The 25,188-nt window shown below is 38.1% G+C and overlaps 1 protein-coding gene across 1 annotated transcript in view; it reads right to left on the reverse strand.

Moving 5' to 3' along the window:
• Positions 1-7,892: 7,892 nt before the first annotated feature.
• The window catches only part of PLAUR (plasminogen activator, urokinase receptor), a 51,484-nt gene continuing 34,188 nt past the window's right edge, over positions 7,893-25,188 (reverse strand). Inside the window, exons 2-7 of the mRNA XM_073655820.1 lie at positions 16,438-16,557; positions 15,910-16,056; positions 15,587-15,730; positions 11,120-11,266; positions 9,239-9,349; positions 7,893-9,140 (exon numbers count right to left, since the gene is read on the reverse strand). Coding sequence (XP_073511921.1) covers positions 8,974-9,140; positions 9,239-9,349; positions 11,120-11,266; positions 15,587-15,730; positions 15,910-16,056; positions 16,438-16,557 — 836 coding nt within the window. The 3' untranslated portion in view covers positions 7,893-8,973. The remainder of the gene's footprint in view (positions 9,141-9,238; positions 9,350-11,119; positions 11,267-15,586; positions 15,731-15,909; positions 16,057-16,437; positions 16,558-25,188) is intronic.

Genomic DNA, 25,188 nt, shown 5'->3' on the forward strand with positions numbered 1-25,188 from the left:
GGCAACAAAAGAAGAAAAGACGACATTATATGTAAAGGAGGTAGATAGATAATAGATAGATAATAGATAGATAATAGATAATAGATAGATAATAGATAGATAGATAGATGATAGATAATAGATCGATAATAGATAGATGATAGATAGATAATAGATAGATAATAGATAGATAATAGATAGATAATAGATAATAGATAGATAATAGATAGATAGATAGATAGATGATAGATAGATAATAGATAGATAATAGATAGATAATAGATAATAGATAGATAATAGATAGATAGATAGATAGATAATAGATAGATAATAGATAGATAGATAATAGATAGATAATAGATAGATATATATATAGATAGATAGATAATAGATAGATAATAGATAGTAGATAGATAATAGATAGATGATAGATAATAGATAGATAATAGATAATAGATAGATGATAGATAATTAATAGATAGTTGATAGATAATAGAAAATAGATAACAGATAGATAATAGATAATAGTTAGATGACAGATAATAGATAGATTGATAGATAATAGATAACAGATAGATAATAGATAGATAGATCATAGATAATAGATAGACAATAGATAGATAGATAATAGATCGATGATATATAGATAATAGATAGATAATAGATAGATAATAGATAGTTGATAGATAATAGATAGTTAGATAATAGATAGATAGATAGATAATAGATAGTTGATAGATAATAGATAGATAATAGATAGATGATAGATAATAGATAGATCATAGACAATAGATAGATAATAGATAGATAATAGATAGATAGATAATAGATCGATGATATATAGATAATAGATAGATAATAGATAGCTGATAGATAATAGATAGTTAGATAATAGATAGATAGATAATAGATAGATAGATAGATAATAGATAGATGATAGATAATAGATAATAGATAGATCATAGATAATAGATAGATAATAGATACTGTAGATAGATAGATAATAGATAGATCATAGATAATAGATAGCTGATAGATAATAGATAGTTAGATAATAGATAGATAGATAGATAGATAGATAATAGATAGATATATAGATAATAGATAGATAATAGATAGTTGATAGATAATAGATAGTTAGATAATAGATAGATAGATAATAGATAGTTGATAGATAATAGATAATAGATAGATAATAGATAGATAATAGATAGGTGATAGATCATAGATAATAGATAGATCATAGATAATAGATAGATAATAGATAGATAATAGATAGATGATAGATAGATAATAGATAGATAGATAGATAATAGATAGATAGATAGATAGACAATAGATAGATAGATAATAGATCGATGATATATAGATAATAGATAGATAATAGATAGCTGATAGATAATAGATAGTTAGATAATAGATAGATAGATAATAGACAGATAATAGATAGATAATAGATAGATATGATAAATAGATAGATAATAGATAGATGATAGATAGATGATAGATAGATGAGAGATAGATAATAGATAGATAATAGATAATAGGTAGATGATAGATAATAGACAGATAATGGATAATAGATAGATATGATAAATAGATAGATAATAGATATATATATAAAATGTTTCTGCCTCATCTTTTAGGTGATGTGCAACCAGTTCTTCTTGGCCCATTTAAATTGTAGATGTTTTCGCCCAGGAGAAGACATGTTTGTCCGTTTAGTTGTAGGCTTGTAGCCCAAAAGCGGCACGTAGGGTAGAGCAGGACCCATCAGGGGAGGTCACCTTGCCGAGGTTGATGGGCACACATGAATTGGCCAATTTATGAGCTGAGAACCTTTGTTTTTTTGTAAGTACAGCTTACTGAGTAACGCTACAGTTCAGATCCAATGTTGTCATTGTTTTCATGTATCTTGGCCCTCACAGAGCGCTGCTGGGCTTTCTCGTTGTATATTATGCAGTTACTGCAGCTGGCACCTGTTCACACTTAGGAGGTGCTGGTCAGGTTTCTCACTATAGATAGACATCTTTTGGAGTTTTTTTTTAGATAGACAGATGGATAGATATGGATACATAGAAATAGATGAGATCTCTGGGGGTCTGTTGTCAGGTTCTGACCTTCACTGATCCAAAAGTCCCTTTAGTCCCCCGTGTGGATGGAGCAGTGGTGTCCCTTCTTCACCACCAGTCCATGGCTTTCTCCGTCAGTCCCGTATTTGCTGTGTCCACAAGGAGTTAACAATTGTACGCTCCTTGGCATAAACATTTAGGTCTAAGAGTATGCCGGATTTAAGAAGTTTCTTCTTAATAAAGAAGACCTTTGGAGGACACCTGGCTGATGTGTGCCGCAGAGAAGTCTCCTCACATCCCCCGATAGATCTGGATCTTCTCTTTTATCTATATCAGATTCATTACCATGGAACAATTTATTTTGGAGTGCTCGGTGCCGCTCTCAGGTAGCGAAGACCCTGCGCTCACTGTGCGGATTTTCATTAAATCTGCATTATTGTTTTAGGAACCCCGGCTCTCCACCCGGGCGACACGGCACCAATCTTATCAAAACAAGATAATTACTACAGCAGATTTCAGGTTGCTTCCTGCACGTGCTCCTCCGGTAGGAAGCAGGTAGACTGAGAGATAATTGAAAAGCAAATTATAAATTCAGTTTCCTCCAAGACAAAGCGTAGCCCCCTAAAGATTACTTCCCGGGGGGTTCAGTGTTTCTCCAACACTTTGTCTGATGTCCCACAACTATCCAAATTTCATCGGTCTCCTCTGGTGATCTGCAATATTGTCACACGACGCTGCCTGTCGAAAGCAGAAATTACTTTTTTTTGGGATTTGTGGGAGCGCAATCGCAAATTTTAAAGTTGACCCCCTACAGGTTTAGCAACTGGACTCCTTAAAAGAGGACAGAGAGGAGTAGATTGTAGATCAGGTTCACTTAGCTCATGGAATGGGGGTAAGACAATTTTTGGATCTGTCTTCTTGGGAAATATAAAGTTTGGTGATACCCATATTTACTCCCTTTTTTCGGAATCTTCAAGGACTACCAGAAAAGTGAACGTTAGACACTGGTACCTTACAAAAATGAGCCACCATCCAGCCGATTGGTTTAAGTCACTATGTTGCAGACTGAGCCATTAACCCCTTAGGGACGAGGCGATTTTTCATTTGTGAGGTTTCATTTTTTTTCCTCCCCTTATTTCAAGAGCCATAACTTTTTTATTTTTCCATCAGTATGGCCGTATGTAGGCTTGAGGCGTGGTCCTCAAGAGAAGAGCAGAGGATCACACCCACTTGGTTATAAACTCTAGACTTATATACAGGGAAGAAGGGACCATAAAGTGGGGAAAATAAGTATAATTAAAGATTTTCTATTGGGTTCAGGTCTGGAGACTGGCTTGGCCATTCCAGGACCTTGAAATGCTTCTTACGGATCCACTCCTTAGTTGCCCTGGTTGTGTGTTTTGGGTCACTGTCATGCTGGAAGGCACAGCCACGGCCCATCTTCAATGCTCTTACTGAGGGAAGGAGGTTGTTGTACAAAATCTTGCGATATATGACCCCATCTATCCTCCCTTCAATACGGTGCAGTTATCCTGTCCCCTTTGCAGAAAGGACCCCCAAAGTATTATGTTTCTGCCACCATGCGTCACGGTTGGGACGGTGTTCTTGAGGTTGTGCTCATCCTTCTTCCTCCAAACACGGCGAGTGGAATTGATACCAAAAAGTTCTATTTTGGTCTCATCTGACCACATGACTTTCTCCCATGCCTCTTCTGGATCGTCCAGATGGTCATTGGGCCTGGACATGTGCTGGTGTGAGCAGGGGGACCTTGCGTGCCCTACAGGATTTTAATCCTGATGAGGACTTCTTAAAGACAACTAACAGGTCTGTAAGAGCCAGAATTTTTGCTGGTTAGTAGGTGATCAAATACTTATTTCATGCAATAAAATGCAATTATAATTATGTAAAAATCATACAATGTGATGTTCTGGTTTTAATTTTTAGATTCTGTCTCTCACAGGTGAAGTGTACCTACGATAACAATTACAGATCTCTCCATTCTTTGTAGGTGGGAAAACGTGCAAAATCGGCAGCGTATCAAATACTTATTTTCCCCACTGTATCTCAAGAACAGAACAAAGGAAAAACAATAGCAGTCTCTAAGGACCAGGGATGGTGGTTTAGGAGCCTAATCTCTGGTGTCCAGTGGTATAGTTCCCTTATCCTCCAAAGTCCCTAATTACTAGCAGCTTAGTGTTTCAGGTCCATGCATGAAGCAACGTCCACCTGTTTGCAGTCAGATTGCGGTAGAATGTTCCGTATCTTTAATAATAATGGACGTTACAGCTAATACGCCAGCGTACACGGACTTTCATCCAGCGATTTAGTGGAAGTGATACAGTCTTAATTGGATTCTTTATCTGACCATAGTTTTGAGAAACACAGATTTGCGTTATCTCATCAGCGGCAAAAAAAAATGTTCTTCTCTTCAAGGTCACGGAGAAAAGACTTCTAGGTATTCTTCTATCCGGAAATTTCAAGGAGGAAATAAAAATAAAAGTATCTGAGGGAAGTTTTGCAGCGTTACTTAAGAACTCCGGAGGTCATTTTGATACATCTTAAAATATATATTTTTTCATACCAAAAAACTGGTTGTAAGGGTCATACATTGTAGATATATATATATATATATATATATATATATACACACGGCCAGGAAATGTCTTCACTGGAATGCAGAGACTGTTTGGGTGTGTTACGGGCGAGACAACAGGAAAAAAGGAGAAACGGCAATATCAACAAGACTGCGTCCGTTACGCTACCTGCACCACGTGACCAGTGTCATTCTCATTATTGCTCCGAAATGACGTAGGGATTTAGTAGGGTTTAGTAACACTGTCTAGTTTTGACAACCCATTACAAATAGGATTTCCCATTCAGCCAGAGTGAAGAGTGACTACAAAGAGCGTTTCTCGCTCTGGAGGACCCGACATGTCCATACCTCACATGGACAACTCATTGCTTTTAATGAAAACTGTATAATACTTCATTTCTCCTGTGGGGGAGCTGTGGGGAAATTGAACACTATCATATTCCTCTACCGATTACACATGATTGCCGGGGTAATCTGTAGAGTAGCAGTAAGAACGTTTTACCAAAAAGAGATCATCCAAAGTGGAAGGGAGCAAGATTCCAGTTGTTGCCAAAAGTTTTGAGACTGACACAAATTTTGGTTTTCACGTTTTGCCGATTCAGAGTTTTTCACTCTTGGATGTTTGTATGGTTATTGAAGAACAATTAACATTTCAGAAGTTTTAAAACTTTTATTGACAAAATTCATGAAGTTTATTAAAAGACTCAATATTTCAAATGTTGACCCTTATTTCTGCAGACTTCTGCTCTTCGCATCGGTAGTTGGATGTCGGTTCCTGGGCAATATCCTGACTGATGACCACCCTTTGTCTCATCAGTGCTCGGAGTTTATCACAATTTCTGAGTCTTTGTTTGTCCACCCACTTTTTGAGGATTGACCACAGGTTCTCAATGGGACTCCTGGCAGCGGACCCAAAATTTCAATGTTTTGTTCACCGAGCCACTCAGTTGGCAACATGGTCTCCATAATGTTGGAAAAAGCATCATCACCACATTGTCCTGATCATTAGGAGACGTTGCTCCCGAAGGATGTTTAGATCACATTCCTTATTCATGCAAAACAGTGAGTGAGACCCTATGGATGAAAAGCCCCCACGCATGAATGATCTTAGGAGGCTTTATAGCTGATAGGACACAGGACTCATGGTAGCGCTCACCATTTCTTCTCGGACAATCATTCTCCCAAACAGTGTAAAGGGGGCTTCATCGGAGAAAATATCTTTACCCCAGACCTCTGCAGTAAAATTCCTGTACTTCCTGCAGAATTTCAGTCCTTTTTTTTAAGAGAAGTGGCTTCTTTGCTTCCTTTCTGTACATGCAGATGCACTGATCCCTGCCTGCTGCCATCTCTGAGCAAGTTCTGCACTGGTGGTGAACTGATCCCACAGTTGAATCCTCTTTAGGAGACTGTCCTGGCACTTGCTGTACTTTCTTCACAACAATTGAACCCATATCTTTGAAGTTCTTGATTATCTGATCAGTGGTTGACTCAGTGGCAATGTCCTTGCCTGTAATGCCCTTTTGATGCAAAGCTAATGATGATTACACGTGTTTCCTTGGAGGTAACCATGGTTCACAGAAGAAGACAATGATTTCCATCACCAGACCCTTTTTTAAGCAACTAGTATTATAATTCAATCAGTATGACAGAGTAATATCAGCTGTCTTGTCCTCGTTAACACTTTCTCTCGAGCTAGCGAGAAGATCAGTGAAATGATGTAAGCAGGTCAGCGGCAAACGTGGAAACCAAAATTCGTGTCACGACTGTTGATGGTAAAAGGGAAGTCCCACTCAAATACTAGTATAATATGTGTTCCTATTGGCCCTCCAGCACCCTGATCAAGGTGGGCCTATGTTTTGCCCCATTGCTGCCATCTTTGTACTCCTGTGAAGCCCAGGAGTATTGAAGCATTGCAGTATTTAGAATATCTTAAAGTAGATCGCAGGTTTAAGGGAGTTATCTTCTTTCAAAGATTACTGATCCACAGACTCGGGGGTCTTTTATTCACCCTCCCCAGGTCCAGTGCCGCTTTCCGCCACTTCTGCGGTTGTTGCGCACAGGCTGCAGTTGAGACGTCACCTTGAAAGTGCTGCAGGCAATCACTGAGCTCATCAGCCCTGCTGATGTGGAAGGTACAAGTCGCTGAGCTCATGATTGGCTGCAGTGATGACAACACCGCTGCAGCTGATCAACAAAAATGAATAATCAAAGGCGAATACGCTGGCCTGCGGGTGAGTGGATAAATGCCCAGTTTGCTTGTTTTTTGCATCACTGAGGCTTTGTAGTAATGATCTTTGAAAGAGGACAGCCACTAAATAGGACTAGAGAAAAAAAAAAAATTTTTTTAAAAATGTATGGTGCAGGTCAATAAATTAAAAAATCCTAAATAATTAATAAAATAGAATAAATAATCTAATATAAAGATAATAAATATAGTATTAAAAATAAACATAAATAAATAAAAATACAACACAATAAATAATATAATATAAATATAATATATAATAATAAGTAATAATAAATTAAAAAATAATGAAAAATGTTTTTTATATCACCACGTCTGTAATTCTAAAATTAATTAACCCTTGCTGTAAAGAAAAAAAAAACGCCAGAATTGCTGTTTTTAGTCAAGATCTTCCTTCAAAATTAAATAAACATATGTGCCAATACAAAATACAGCTCGGAACATTAAAAACAAGTTACCGGTCTAGGAAAAATGGTGACATAAATCAAATTTTTAATTTTTAAATTTGGAATTTTTTTTAGCTACTAAAATATATATATATAAAAAAAAAAACTATGCAGGTTTGGTATCACCGAAATCGCATTGACACTGAGAATCGCTCTTGATGTTGGCAGTAATCTGATGTAGAAGGAGGAGATCATGGATGACTTTGAGATTTGTCATTTTTGTGACGCTTAGAATTTTATGGGCTGAAATGTCCCAGAAATGAAGGGAGTGACTTCTCAAAGGTATAATCATAAGTTCTGAATCAAGGCCAATGTATTGCAAAAGGGGGAAGAAGAATGTCTCAGACTAGTGCTGATTAACAGCTCCACCTGGTGGTGGGACAGGAAATAGATCACATACTAAATTAATACATATAGCAGAGCTTTATCTAGTGGTGGGACAAAGTATTACACCATCAAATAACGCCCCAGATCTCAGCTTCCCAAAGCGCTGTGAGGTTCCTACATTTGTAGGTTAAGAGCTGATATATGCAAAATATAAAAAATCTTACACTCACTTTTATTATTATTTTTTTATTAAAACACAAAATGTTACAGACTGCGGTTAAGGCTGTAACGTCTCCTTAATTTTTTTTTTACAATTTTTAAATCATGGATCAAACCAAGTTCTGAACAGGTTCTAGGCTGACTTATATAGGGATCCTATTGATATTCCAATGCTACATCATAGTAAAATGGGGAGTATCGCTGTGGTGTATTCTGCACCATAGTACGGTATAATCACCATGAACTTGGCTAACAACCTCCTATAATAACCAAAGTAGAAAGCTGCTGATTAAGAATGTACTACTATTTGTCACCTCTAGTGGCCGCTACAGAGGAAATGCACAGTCAGCCCTAATTAAAGGGGTATTCCAGATATAACAAAAATATCACCGATATATTACATAGGTGATAACTGCTCGATCCTCGGGGGTCCAAACCCCACAGATTGTCAGAACAGGGATCCAGTGTCCCCTGTTTGGATGGAAGGTCTGCGCACTGCTGGTCCATCCAATCTGTGTCTGAATAATAGAGATAATGGAGAACAGCACTTGGCTATCTTTGTCAATGCCATGGATTTTTGCTTTTTTCTGGGTGGCAGATCTTATTATCTGACCCCCATAGATCAAACATTTATTACCATATCTAGTGATTAAGTGATATTTTTTTACTATTGGAATACCCCTTTAAGGCATATGGATGTCCCCACATTCACAACCCTCTCTGTGTAGCCAGATTGTAGGGTGTAATACCACTTTTCCCCTGTAGTAGCCACCGCAGTGGAAATGTGTAGCCAGTAGCTGCTGATCACGGAATCACCTGAATTTGAAAAAGGTGTTGTCATGGTGATAGAATCCTAGAAGATCAAAAAGAAAACACAGGCAGACTTTGTATCTAGCCAATCCCACAAGACCCACCCATATGTGGGTGGAGCTTATGTAATCTCACACTTTTTTACCCAGGATGAAACAATTTTAACGTCAATGTTTCTAAAAAGTCAGGACCGTCCCGGCAAATTTGGGACAGTTGGGATTTGTCAGCTATAGGACAATGTAGAATTGAATGGGGCTTGGTATCATTTAGGATTTCAGCTTCTTATTTGTCAGAGCCGCCTTTAGTTCCCTTTTTGTGGTTGTGGTTACAGCGTGAATCGCCGCAGCACAGGGTGCTCTCCCATCCTGGGATGTTGAATTGGGGGTACAGGCCTTGACAGAAAGCTTCAGTAGCACACCCGCTCATCACCACATCATCCGGAGAGGACCCTGTGGAGAAAATGTGAAGGCAAGCATAAGATTTATGGTGACAGGAGATGTCGTGTATGGCAGAGACCGTACTGTGGGACAAGATCATGAACTCTCACCTATCAGGTCCATACACTGGGTCATCGGCCCGCGGCACTGCATTGTGCCAGACACTCCAGGAGATGAGTGACTGTAACACTCTAGTCCGTTCTCCGACCCCGGATCTGCATCTGAGAGATGTTGATAACAAGATATGTTTAGACACTCTTCAAAGGTAGAAATATGGTGGCACTCAATAGTCAATAAAATATGCCATACCGAGAACACCCCATAAGACCTGCCATATACACAGAACACCCCACAAGACCTGCCATATACCGAAAACACCCCACAAGACCTGCCATATACTGAGAACACCCCACAAGACCTGCCATATACCAGAAACATCCCACAAGACCTGCTGTATAATGGAAATACCTCACAAGACCTGTTGTATACCGAGAACACCCCAGAAGACCTGCCATATACCAATAATACCCAAGAAGAACTGCAGTATACTGAGAACACCCCACAAGAACTGCTGTCTGTATACCGAGACAACCTCACCAGACCTGCTATATACCAGATCTGCCATATACCGAGAACACCCCACGAGACCCACCATATACCGGGAACACCCCACAAGACCTGCCATATACCAGGAACACCCCACAAGACCTGTCATATACCAGGAATACCCCACAAGCCCTGCTGTATATTGGTAACACCCCACAAGACCTGTCGCATAGCAGGAAGACCCCACAAGAGCTGCTGCCTACTGGGAACACCCCACAAGACCTGCAATATACTAGGAACACCCCACAAGACCTGCCATATACCAGGAATACCCCACAAGCCCTGCTGTATATTGGTAACACCCCACAAGACCTGTCGCATAGCAGGAAGACCTCACAAGAGCTGCTGTCTACTGGGAGCATCCCACAAGACCTGCAATATACAGGGAACACCCCAGAAGACCTGCAATATACTAGGAACACCCCACAAGACCTGCCATATACCAGGAATACCCCACAAGCCCTGCTGTATATTGGTAACACCCCACAAGACCTGTCGCATAGCAGGAAGACCCCACAAGAGCTGCTGTCTACTGGGAACACCCCACAAGACCTGCAATATACAGGGAACACCCCACAAGACCTGCAATATACTAGGAACACCCCACAAGACCAGACATATACCGGGAACACCCCACAAGACCTGCCATATACCATAAACATCTTACATGACCTGCTGCATACTGGTGCCACCCACAAGATCTTCAACATACTGGAAACACCCCACAAGTCCTACACTATATCAGGAACACCCCACAAGACCTGACGTATAATGGGAACACCACACAAGGCCTTTAGTATACTGGGATCACCAATGAAGATCTGCCACATACAGGAAAAGCCCCACAAGACCTACAATAAACCGGCAGCACCCCTCAAGACCTGCTGTATACCAGGAACACCACACAAGGCCTTTAGTATACTGGGATCACCAATGAAGATCTGCCACATACAGGAAAAGCCCCACAAGACCTACAATAAACCGGCAGCACCCCTCAAGACCTGCTGTATACCAGGAACACCCTACAAGACCTACCGTATACCGGAACACCCTACAAGACCTGCCGTATACCGGGAACACCCTACAAGACCTGCCATACTCTGGAAACATACCACAAGACCTGCCAAATACTGGGAACACCCCACAAGACTCGCTGTATACTGGGAATACCCCACAAGACCTGCTATTATGCAAATGATATGACCCATTTGTCTAGACATCACAGTCACTCTGGCCCTCGTCACAGTCACTCTGACCTTTCCGCTTCCTCATTTTTCCATCTTCGAAGACATCAGCTTCAAGAACTGACGGTTCACCTGTTGCCCATAATATCCCACCGCTGCCAAGGGCCATTGGACCAGGATGACATTTTTTCCACTTCTTACCCTTGAAGTGCCCTCGGTTGCACTGACTTCCTTTACAGCAGTGATGGCTGGAGGCATATGATAGCGGATTTTGCCCGTTGCTGAATGCCGAGAGCCCGGGACAGGTGGATGTATTACTGCAGCTTTTTATCATGGTGTGCCGGGTCTCTATCATGACGAGAAACAGAAAATGTGTCTCTAAATATGAAATATCTAATATACATATATATTAATGTGACGCTCTCAGCCCTGCCCTGGGAAGATGGGGGTACTCGGAGCCGGGTCAGATGTTGGGGGAAGCATTCGTGGCCTGGACCCGTTCCGTGCCCAGGGCCGTCACATTAAAAATTATGTTAGGGCTTTCCGGGTTGAGTGGTAATTGTCGACTACGCCACCTGCGGTGTCTGGTGATGCGCCGCCAGCGCCGACACAGTCCGCTGAGGCCCGGTGTCATGGCGGCCAAAGTTCTCGCTGCTCCCCACAGGCGGAGCGTGGCCTCAGGGCAGACAGGACGGGATAAAGGGGGGGTAGTAGTGTGGGAGTACGGGCACCGTGTCGCGTGGTATGGCACGTAATGAACAGTCCGGAGGCCATAGGGATGAATTTCCGAGGCTTTACTCACAGTTCTCTCAAGCAGCGCACGGCTTCTCCCTGCTCCTCGCGGAGTCCTGCGGCCACCAGGGACGGGGGTCCGACTACCTCCGAGGAAGTCCAGTGTTCGGTAGCATCCCTACACCAGAGTGTTCCTGCACTACAGACTTTCCCCTCTCCCGTCTGTGCGTGTGTAGATAGGCCGGGTCTCCCTCTGAGCTCCTCTCAGGTGTATGGCTCGGGTGGCAATTCCTCTCCATCCCAAGGCCGGCGGGATCCTCAGGGCCTAACCGGGCTTTCCCGTCCTGGACATAGAGTACGAGGTCGGGTGTCGGGGGCCTATACCCCTCTTGCAGCCGGAATCCCTCTGAATAGATCAGGTAGGCGAGGACAGGTGGCGTGCTCCGCTCCGTCTGCATCCTCCCTGGGACCCATTTGCTAGGGAGCCACACTCTAAAGCTCCCGGGCCTTCTTGATCCTGGTCCTCAGCCGGGTTGAGACATTCCTTGTCTGCAACCTACCACTCATCCCAAGATCAGGGTACGAGGGCTGTGTCCCATGCCAGTGCGGGCCCACACAGGATCTGCGCTCCCGGAGGGAAGTCACATACACACAGTATTTTGACAGCACAGTACGACCACTTGACAGAAAGACCGCCAGAGACCACACAGGTCTGACGGACTGGACTCTGCACAAGGCAGACCGGGACAGAAGGACCAAGATAAAAGATGGCATTCTATTAAATATGAAATTAGAAGTGTCACAAACTAACTGTTCCTCCACCCTCACCCACTAACTTGTTCCTACCACTTTGTGTTCCCCAGTCTCCCTGTAACCAGGGGAGCAGCACCTAGTGCATACTAGCTCCCTCTGGTGGAAATGTGGTGTTGGATGCAAAAGGCTGGAACACTACCATCACACCAGGCTTACCTCAGAGGAGGAACACCACACTCCATTAAAGAAGTGCAGCATTCCTGTGGCGGTCGAACCCTCAGGGGCGCCACATTAATATATCCTATAAATGTATATACTGTAAATAAAACCTTTCTATGTGACGGTGACTGTAGCCATGCAGGCGTTACATCTCTACATCAGGGGCCTCGCGTCCATAACACAGTCCATATAATTACAGAGGGATGTCGATGTCGGGAGAGGTGTGTACGTGAAGTAGGAATTAATACCACTCTATTCCTGTACATGAAGATTTACCTGTCACATCAGGGCACGGGCGGCCGTTTCCCGCTCTCTGTTCATCGCCTTCCCATTTTATTTTCCTTTTTGCCTAAATGGCAATAGGGTTATTAAGGGGATTATCCAACTCTTGAGCCCATCTTAATCTGTCAGGACTAATGCACTGGTACTCAGGACAAGACGGAGTGTGTCATTATGAATAATTTAGATTTCCAGGGAGCAGGACGTAACACAGAGGCCTAAGTGCGGCTATGGCAGTCTCTGCAGCGTCCCGCTGACCTCTCTGGAGAAGGGTTTTATGTGGTTATTGCAGGATACTGTTGTATTCAATTGTACTTTATGGCAACAAGACTGGATGATGGGTGCGATCACTGATCAGACGGCTCTAATTAACGCCATTCACAACCTGTAAATTCAGGGGTGGCTGCTGTTAACTGCAATATTCAGATTTCCCTTCTGTCACATTCATAGCGTTCCAGGAAACTGGGATATAAAGGGCACTGTGGCACAGTTATAGAGACGCTGTGATTGGCAATGTTATGGAGGCATTGTGGTTGGCTCTGTTATAGGGGTATAGTAGATGACATAGTTATAGAGACGCTGTGATTGGCAATGTTATGGAGGCATTGTGGTTGGCTCTGTTATAGAGGTATAGTAGATGACATAGTTATAGAGACGCTGTGATTGGCACTGTTATGGAGACATTGTGGTTGGCTCAGTTATAGAGGTAGTGTAGATTACACAGTTATAGAGACGCTGTGATTGAGACTGTTATGGAGGCATTGTGGTTGGCTCTGTTATAGAGGTATAGTAGATGACATAGTTATAGAGACGCTGTGATTGGCACTGTTATGGGGGCACTGTGGTTGGCTCAGTTATAGAGGTAGTGTAGATTACACAGTTATAGAGACACTGTGATTGGCACTGTTATGGAGGTTTTGTGGTTGGCATTGTTATAGAGGTAGTGTAGATGACAGTCATAGAGACACTGTGATTTGCACTATTATGGAGGCACTGTGGGTGGCTCTGAAATGATACATTATGACTGAAACTGTTATAGAGGCAATGTGGATGGCACTCTTTTGATATCAGGATGGTTGCCATTGTTCGAGACCTAGTAGTGGGGTCAACGTGGCCAACACTGTTGATGGATAATGTGGCTATGACATGAGGCCGCTGTGTCGTGGTTGGATTCTGATATGGGGCACTGTGGCTGCAGTATCGGTTGAGTGCAGGGGCACTAAAGCTGGCTGGAATGCTTGCAAGTGTGCGCTCCTTGTCTAGGAAACCGACCACCTCTTATACTTCGCAGCGGTGGCCGGTAATCTAGGAAAACTATAGAATTAAAAATCGTTCAGTTCATGAGAATGGAGAGGATTTTTAACAAGAGCCAAATTGCAAAGTTGCTCGAAATTACAAGCACTTTGCAATTTTATCCATTGACCAACAAGAGAAACCCTCTTTTAAGTAAATTAGGATAAACAATGAAATAATGAAAATTTTGGAGAAAAGAGTGAAATATTCCTGATCCTGTCTCATCCTTCTACTGATATTTGCGAAGCCGCGCCTAAATCTTTGTAAAGAAAACACATTGAAATATACAAGTTATATGACAATAGGCAAAAACATTTTATCGTGGCGAGTAAAAAACAAGCGGAGGGCGGATCCGGGCGCATAAAATATAAGGCAGGACATTGCAATAATATCCCCACCACAAAGCACAAGGAAAATACACATTAACCATTTTATTATGCTATTATACGTCTCTGCTCACGTCACAAAAAATTAGGAACAAATACGCACAATTCTATCAATTTTAACGGGATTGTAACGATATCTCGATTTTTCCTTTATGTTTTCTAATTTTGGCAGCGGAATAAAATTCTACTACGGTCTATTCGGTATTCAGTGTGATTGCCGTTGTTTGTCTTCTCTTCATTTATAGGGTAACTTTGAAATAATGTTTGAAATGTTTCGGCCCCCAACTGTTGATCATTGGGGTTCCGGATCTTGGGACCCCAAGCGATCACTCAAACCATGGGTCAGAAGAGCTCAAGTTATGGTTGAGATCAACCAGATAGAAAGTTGATGGGTCCCTCCACCACTACAAATATTACAAGAGTGTTGGTAACCAACATTGGGGAGGTAGAACTACTTGATCCCTGCCCTGCTCAAATCAGGCGAGTGGCCCTAAAACGGGTAACTTCTAGGAAATCTGAGTGAGTTGCCAGCCTTACCACTGGAGTCTAAGTTCAAGCCCTGCAAAATCTCCTAAAAGGTCCCCAACTAACACTGGTCTTCAATAGTATTGTTTTTTTCTTTCACATGGACTAAACTGACCTTTCGGGCCACTCTGGACTCCAGGACCCAGGTGCGCCCTCACCCCTTCCACTCATTACTTCCTGCCCTTGGTCTCAAAATCAGGATCCCCACCAACCAACAATAGGGGCTAGACACAATCTCAAAAGGTCTGCCCAGCAATCTTACATCCATGTGGCACAGAATTGCATGGGGTGAGTGCTACCAAGTCTTAATATGGGTTCCCAGGTGACCCCACAACCACTACTCCAATCATGTTAAATTGGAAGTCCCTATAGAATTAGAAAACCCTAATAGGCTACCAGAAATGAGAGTATGTAACCATCCACACACCCACTTTATGTTTTTGTACTCTCCAAAGCCCCTTTCAGCGCTGGTAAAACCTACCTTGACTCAATGTGGTGGTGATGGACAACTCAATACAAGATTTTTGAGAAGGTCCACATCGCAGACTCGGAAGGTCACTGCCACCACAAGCTAAAGGTTGTCCTTGACACGCCAAACACTCGGTCCAGGAATCCTCTCCGAGATCTGAAATTGAGATGGTATACTGAGTCTGGCCATAGTCTGGCCATAAAGAACGTGGTTCAGAAGGATTTTCAGAAAGGCACTTAACAGAAATCAAATGGTTGAAATGGTGGTTCACCCAACTTGAACACCTTCTCTAGAATGTCCTGGTATGGATACAAGGATATAAAAGATCTACTAACCTGGCACTAAGTCTTGGTTACAGAGTTCTTTATCACAGCAATGACTTGTCTGACTGGTGTCAATGTGTTTGAGGGAGCCTGTCACGGTTTGGTTGCAGGTTTCTCCAGAAGAACATCCCTTTGTTAGGACACCAACATGCAGCAAACCTAAGAATGGTAATATTTCATCATAATTATTTACCTAGTACATACATATATCTGGCTATTTACTGAGGACTCCTGTTCTAGATGTAGGGGAGACATTTTTCTTGAAGGGCAAAACTGAATAAGAAGATCATTAACAAGTAAAAATGGTCTTAAAAATCTCTTAGAGTAGGGAGCCAGTTGGGTGTTATGACTGTGACCTTATACAAACAAGTAATGGAATATCAGAAGGCATGGTATCAATCTCCACTGGGATATGGGGGCCTTCAAATATAGTTGATGAAGGAGGACCTCATGCACCCCACCAATGCTATGTTCTGTATTATACCAATGAAGTGTCAGGAGTGGAAGAACACTGTAAAGATGACCAAAAGATCTACTCACCCTTATATGTCATAATTGTAGAGCTGCAGTAAGGCTGTGTACTGTCACATGTCATAACTGTCTGTTCTGTGGTAGCATGATGAGGATGACCCTTGAAGTGGTAACACTGGAGGCTGACGGCTAAACATAGAGGAACCAAAGATAAAATAATCTGTCAGAACTTAATCTCTTATACCAATATCTGTGATCCTACAGTATTATAGTAGTTATATTCTTGTACATAGGAGCAGTATTATAGTAGTTATATTCTTATACATAGGGGGCAGTATTATAGTAGTTATATTCTTGTATATAGGGGGCAGTATTATAGTAGTTATATTCTTGTATATAGGGGGCAGTATTATAGCAGTTATATTCTTGTACATTGGAGCAGTATTACAGTAGTTATATTCTTGTACATAGGGGGCAGTATTATAGTAGTTATATTCTTGTACCAAGGGGGCAGTATTATAGTAGTTATATTCTTGTACATAGGGGGCAGTATTATAGTAGTTATATTCTTGTACATAGGGGGCAGTATTATTGTAGTTATATTCTTGTACATAGGAGCAGTATTATAGTAGTTATATTCTTGTACATAGGGGGCAGTATTATAGTAGTTATATTCTTGTACATAGGGGGCAGTATTATAGTAGTTATATTCTTGTACATAGGAGCAGTATTATAGTAGTTATATTCTTGTACATAGGAGCAGTATTATAGTAGTTATATTCTTGTACATAGGAGCAGTATTATAGTAGTTATATTCTTGTACATAGGAGCAGTATTATAGTAGTTATATTCTAGTACATAGGGGACAGTATTATAGTAGTTATATTCTTGTACATAGGAGCAGTATTATAGTAGTTATATTCTTGCACATAGGGGACAGTATTATAGTAGTTATATTTTTATACATAGGGGCAGTATTATAGTAGTTATATTCTTGTACATAGGGGGCAGTATTATAGTGGTTATATTCTTGTACATAGGGGCAGTATTATAGTAGTTATATTCTTGTACATAGGGGGCAGTATTATAGTGGTTATATTCTTGTACATAGGGGGCAGTATTATAGTAGTTATATTCTTGTACATAGGAGCAGTAATATAGTGGTTATATTTTTGTACATAGGGGCAGTATTATAGTAGTTATATTCTTATACATAGGGGGCAGTATTATAGTAGTTATATTCTTGTACATAGGGGGCAGTATTATAGTAGTTATATTCTTGTATATAGGGGGCAGTATTATAGTAGTTATATTCTTGTACATAGGAGCAGTATTATAGTAGTTATATTCTTGTACATAGGAGCAGTATTACAGTAGTTATATTCTTGTACATAGGAGCAGTATTATAGTAGTTATATTCTAGTACATAGGGGGCAGTATTATAGTAGTTATATTCTTGTACATAGGAGCAGTATTATAGTAGTTATATTCTTGTACATAGGGGACAGTATTATAGTAGTTATATTCTTGTACATAGGGGCAGTATTATAGTAGTTATATTCTTGTACATAGGGGGCAGTATTATAGTGGTTATATTCTTGTACATAGGAGCAGTATTATAGTAGTTATATTCTTGTACATAGGAGCAGTATTATAGTAGTTATATTCTTGTACATAGGGTCAGTATTATAGTAGTTATATTCTTGTACATAGGAGCAGTATTATAGTAGTTATATTCTTGTACATAGGAGCAGTATTATAGTAGTTATATTCTTGTACATAGGAGCAGTATTATAGTAGTTCTATTCTTGTACATAGAGAGCAGTATTATAGTAGTTCTATTCTTGTACATAGAGAGCAGTATTATAGTAGTTATATTCTTGTACATAGGAGCAGTAATATAGTGGTTATATTCTTGTACATAGGGGCAGTATTATAGTAGTTATATTCTTGTACATAGGGGCAGTATTATAGTGGTTATATTCTTGTACATAGGAGCAGTATTATAGTAGTTATATTTTTGTATATAGGAGCAGTATTATAGTAGTTATATTCTTGTACATAGGAGCAGTATTATAGTAGTTATATTCTTGTACATAGGAGCAGTATTATAGTAGTTATATTCTTCTACATAGGAGCAGTATTATAGTAGTTATATTCTTCTACATAGGAGCAGTATTATAGTAGATATATTCTAGTACATAGGGGGCAGTATTATAGTAGTTATATTCTTGTACATAGGGGGCAGTATTATAGTAGTTATATTCTTGTACATAGGAGCAGTAATATAGTGGTTATATTCTTGTACATAGGGCAGTATTATAGTAGTTATATTCTTGTAAATAGGGGGCAATATTATAGTAGTTATATTCTTGTACATAGGAGCAGTATTATAGTAGTTATATTCTAGTACATAGGGGACAGTATTATAGTAGTTATATTCTTGTACATAGGAGCAGTATTATAGTAGTTATATTCTTGCACATAGGGGACAGTATTATAGTAGTTATATTTTTATACATAGGGGCAGTATTATAGTAGTTATATTCTTGTACATAGGGGGCAGTATTATAGTGGTTATATTCTTGTACATAGGGGCAGTATTATAGTAGTTATATTCTTGTACATAGGGGGCAGTATTATAGTGGTTATATTCTTGTACATAGGGGGCAGTATTATAGTAGTTATATTCTTGTACATAGGAGCAGTAATATAGTGGTTATATTCTTGTACATAGGGGTAGTATTATAGTAGTTATATTCTTATACATAGGGGGCAGTATTATAGTAGTTATATTCTAGTACATAGGGGTCAGTATTATAGTAGTTATATTCTTGTACATAGGAGCAGTATTATAGTAGTTATATTCTTGTACATAGGGGACAGTATTATAGTAGTTATATTCTTGTACATAGGGGCAGTATTATAGTAGTTATATTCTTGTACATAGGGGGCAGTATTATAGTGGTTATGTTCTTGTACATAGGAGCAGTATTATAGTAGTTATATTCTTGTACATAGGAGCAGTATTATAGTAGTTATATTCTTGTACATAGGGGCAGTATTATAGTAGTTATATTCTTGTACATAGGAGCAGTATTATAGTAGTTATATTCTTGTACATAGGAGCAGTATTATACTAGTTATATTCTTGTATATAGGAGCAGTAATATAGTGGTTATATTCTTGTACATAGGGGCAGTATTATAGTAGTTATATTCTTGTACATAGGGGGCAGTATTATAGTGGTTATATTCTTGTACATAGGAGCAGTATTATAGTAGTTATATTCTTGTACATAGGAGCAGTATTATAGTAGTTATATTCTTGTACATAAGAGCAGTATTATAGTAGTTATATTCTTGTACATAGGGGGCAGTATTATAGTAGTTATATTCTTGTACATAGGGGCAGTATTATAGTAGTTATATTCTTGTACATAGGGGGCAGTATTATAGTAGTTATATTCTTGTACATAGGAGCAGTAATATAGTGGTTATATTCTTGTACATAGGGGCAGTATTATAGTAGTTATATTCTTGTACATAGGGGGCAGTATTATAATGGTTATATTCTTGTACATAGGGGCAGTATTATAGTAGTTATATTCTTGTACATAGGAGCAGTATTATAGTGGTTATATTCTTGTACATAGGGGCAGTATTATAGTAGTTATATTCTTGTACATAGGGGCAGTATTATAGTAGTTATATTCTTGTACATAGGGGGCAGTATTATATTGGTTAGATTCTTGTACATAGGAGCAGTATTATAGTGGTTATATTCTTGTACATAGGAGCAGTATTATAGTGGTTATATTCTTGTACATAGGAGCAGTATTATAGTAGTTATATTCTTGTACATAGGAGCAGTATTATAGTGGTTATATTCTTGTACATAGGGGCAGTATTATAGTAGTTATATTCTTGTACATAGGGGGCAGTATTATAGTAGTTATATTCTTGTACATAGGGGCAGTATTATAGTAGTTATATTCTTATACATAGGGGGCAGTATTATAGTAGTTATATTCTTGTATATAGGAGCAGTAATATAGTGGTTATATTCTTGTACATAGGGGCAGTAATATAGTGGTTATATTCTTGTACATAGGGGCAGTATTATAGTAGTTATATTCTTGTACATAGGGGGCAGTATTATAGTGGTTATATTCTTGTACATAGGAGCAGTATTATAGTAGTTATATTTTTGTATATAGGAGCAGTATTATAGTAGTTATATTCTTGTACGTAGGAGCAGTATTATAGTAGTTATATTCTTGTACATAGGAGCAGTATTATAGTAGTTATATTCTTGTACATAGGAGCAGTATTATAGTAGTTATATTCTTCTACATAGGAGCAGTATTATAGTAGATATATTCTAGTACATAGGGGGCAGTATTATAGTAGTTATATTCTTGTACATAGGGGGCAGTATTATAGTAGTTATATTCTTGTACATAGGAGCAGTAATATAGTGGTTATATTCTTGTACATGGGGGCAGTATTATAGTAGTTATATTCTTGTACATAGGGGCAGTATTATAGTGGTTATATTCTTGTACATAGGAGCAGTATTATAGTAGTTATATTTTTGTATATAGGAGCAGTATTATAGTAGTTATATTCTTGTACATAGGAGCAGTATTATAGTAGTTATATTCTTGTACATAGGAGCAGTATTATAGTAGTTATATTCTTCTACATAGGAGCAGTATTATAGTAGTTATATTCTTCTACATAGGAGCAGTATTATAGTAGATATATTCTAGTACATAGGGGGCAGTATTATAGTAGTTATATTTTTGTATATAGGAGCAGTATTATAGTAGTTATATTCTTGTACATAGGAGCAGTATTATAGTAGTTATATTTTTGTATATAGGAGCAGTATTATAGTAGTTATATTCTTGTACATAGGAGCAGTATTATAGTAGTTATATTCTTGTACATAGGAGCAGTATTATAGTAGTTATATTCTTGTACATAGGGGCAGTATTATAGTAGTTATATTCTTGTACATAGGGGGCAGTATTATAGTAGTTATATTCTTGTACATAGGAGCAGTAATATAGTGGTTATATTCTTGTACATAGGGGCAGTATTATAGTAGTTATATTCTTGTAAATAGGGGGCAATATTATAGTGGTTATATTCTTGTACATAGGGGGCAGTATTATAGTAGTTATATTCTTGTACATAGGAGCAGTATTATAGTGGTTATATACTTGTACATAGGGGCAGTATTATAGTAGTTATATTCTTGTACATAGGGGGCAGTATTATAGTGGTTAGATTCTTGTACATAGGAGCAGTAATATAGTGGTTATATTCTTGTACATAGGAGCAGTATTATAGTGGTTATATTCTTGTACATAGGAGCAATATTATAGTAGTTATATTCTTGTACATAGGGGGCAGTATTATAGTAGTTATATTCTTGTACATAGGGGCAGTATTATAGTAGTTATATTCTTGTACATAGGGGGCAGTATTATACTAGTTATATTCTTGTATATAGGAGCAGTAATATAGTGGTTATATTCTTGTACATAGGGGCAGTATTATAGTAGTTATATTCTTGTACATAGGGGGCAGTATTATAGTGGTTATATTCTTGTACATAGGAGCAGTATTATAGTAGTTATATTCTTGTACATAGGAGCAGTATTATAGTAGTTATATTCTTGTACATAAGAGCAGTATTATAGTAGTTATATTCTTGTACATAGGGGGCAGTATTATAGTAGTTATATTCTTGTACATAGGGGCAGTATTATAGTAGTTATATTCTTGTACATAGGGGGCAGTATTATAGTAGTTATATTCTTGTACATAGGAGCAGTAATATAGTGGTTATATTCTTGTACATAGGGGCAGTATTATAGTAGTTATATTCTTGTACATAGGGGGCAGTATTATAATGGTTATATTCTTGTACATAGGGGCAGTATTATAGTAGTTATATTCTTGTACATAGGAGCAGTATTATAGTGGTTATATTCTTGTACATAGGGGCAGTATTATAGTAGTTATATTCTTGTACATAGGGGCAGTATTATAGTAGTTATATTCTTGTACATAGGGGGCAGTATTATATTGGTTAGATTCTTGTACATAGGAGCAGTATTATAGTGGTTATATTCTTGTACATAGGAGCAGTATTATAGTGGTTATATTCTTGTACATAGGAGCAGTATTATAGTAGTTATATTCTTGTACATAGGAGCAGTATTATAGTGGTTATATTCTTGTACATAGGGGCAGTATTATAGTAGTTATATTCTTGTACATAGGGGGCAGTATTATAGTAGTTATATTCTTGTACATAGGGGCAGTATTATAGTAGTTATATTCTTATACATAGGGGGCAGTATTATAGTAGTTATATTCTTGTATATAGGAGCAGTAATATAGTGGTTATATTCTTGTACATAGGGGCAGTAATATAGTGGTTATATTCTTGTACATAGGGGCAGTATTATAGTAGTTATATTCTTGTACATAGGGGGCAGTATTATAGTGGTTATATTCTTGTACATAGGGGCAGTATTATAGTAGTTATATTCTTGTACATAGGGGGCAGTATTATAGTGGTTATATTCTTGTACATAGGAGCAGTATTATAGTAGTTATATTTTTGTATATAGGAGCAGTATTATAGTAGTTATATTCTTGTACGTAGGGGCAGTATTATAGTAGTTATATTCTTGTACATAGGAGCAGTATTATAGTAGTTATATTCTTGTACATAGGAGCAGTATTATAGTAGTTATATTCTTCTACATAGGAGCAGTATTATAGTAGATATATTCTAGTACATAGGGGGCAGTATTATAGTAGTTATATTCTTGTACATAGGGGGCAGTATTATAGTAGTTATATTCTTGTACATAGGAGCAGTAATATAGTGGTTATATTCTTGTACATAGGGGCAGTATTATAGTAGTTATATTCTTGTACATAGGGGCAGTATTATAGTGGTTATATTCTTGTACATAGGAGCAGTATTATAGTAGTTATATTTTTGTATATAGGAGCAGTATTATAGTAGTTATATTCTTGTACATAGGAGCAGTATTATAGTAGTTATATTCTTGTACATAGGAGCAGTATTATAGTAGTTATATTCTTCTACATAGGAGCAGTATTATAGTAGTTATATTCTTCTACATAGGAGCAGTATTATAGTAGATATATTCTAGTACATAGGAGGCAGTATTATAGTAGTTATATTTTTGTATATAGGAGCAGTATTATAGTAGTTATATTCTTGTACATAGGAGCAGTATTATAGTAGTTATATTTTTGTATATAGGAGCAGTATTATAGTAGTTATATTCTTGTACATAGGAGCAGTATTATAGTAGTTATATTCTTGTACATAGGAGCAGTATTATAGTAGTTATATTCTTGTACATAGGGGCAGTATTATAGTAGTTATATTCTTGTACATAGGGGGCAGTATTATAGTAGTTATATTCTTGTACATAGGAGCAGTAATATAGTGGTTATATTCTTGTACATAGGGGCAGTATTATAGTAGTTATATTCTTGTAAATAGGGGGCAATATTATAGTGGTTATATTCTTGTACATAGGGGGCAGTATTATAGTAGTTATATTCTTGTACATAGGAGCAGTATTATAGTGGTTATATTCTTGTACATAGGGGCAGTATTATAGTAGTTATATTCTTGTACATAGGGGGCAGTATTATAGTGGTTAGATTCTTGTACATAGGAGCAGTAATATAGTGGTTATATTCTTGTACATAGGAGCAGTATTATAGTGGTTATATTCTTGTACATAGGAGCAGTATTATAGTAGTTATATTCTTGTACATAGGAGCAGTATTATAGTGGTTATATTCTTGTACATAGGGGCAGTATTATAGTAGTTATATTCTTGTACATAGGGGGCAGTATTATAGTAGTTATATTCTTGTACATAGGAGCAGTAATATAGTGGTTATATTCTTGTACATAGGGGCAGTATTATAGTAGTTATATTCTTGTACATAGGGGGCAGTATTATAGTAGTTATATTCTTCTACATAGGGGGCAGTATTATAGTAGTTATATTCTTGTACATAGGAGCAGTATTATAGTAGTTATATTCTTGTACATAGGAGCAGTATTATAGTAGTTATATTCTTGTACATAGGAGCAGTATTATAGTAGTTATATTCTTGTACATAGGGGGCAGTATTATAGTAGTTATACTCTTGTACATAGGAGCAGTAATATAGTGGTTATATTCTTGTACATAGGGGCAGTATTATAGTAGTTATATTCTTGTACATAGGGGCAGTATTATAGTAGTTATATTCTTGTACATAGGGGGCAGTATTATAGTGGTTATATTCTTGTACATAGGGGCAATTTTTATTAGTAAAAAACAAACAGTACATATTACAATACAATCCGATCAAAAAACAAAAGCAAAACCATAATAATTCAACAGAAACAAAAACAATAAAAATCTAATAACATAAAAATATTACAGTAGAATTAGCTCAAGTCCATTGCTCTCGAAATAGGGCGAGAGGAAAAAAAAAAAAAAATGAAACGATTAACCAACAAAAATTGATTTGTTATTGTACAGTACAGACCAAAAGTTTGGACACACCTTTTCATTTAAAGATTTTTCTGTATTTTCATGACTTTGAAAATTGTACATTCACACTGAAGGCATCAAAACTATGAATTAACACATGTGGAATTATATACTTAACAAAAAAGTGTGAAACAACTGAAAATATGTCTTATATTCTAGGTTCTTCAAAGTAGCCACCTTTTGCTTTGATGACTGCTTTG

The sequence above is a fragment of the Phyllobates terribilis genome, unplaced genomic scaffold, assembly GCF_046119375.1.
Source record: "Phyllobates terribilis strain yellow unplaced genomic scaffold, ASM4611937v1 Scaffold_12__6_contigs__length_324123572, whole genome shotgun sequence".
NCBI classification, from domain to species: domain Eukaryota; kingdom Metazoa; phylum Chordata; class Amphibia; order Anura; family Dendrobatidae; genus Phyllobates; species Phyllobates terribilis.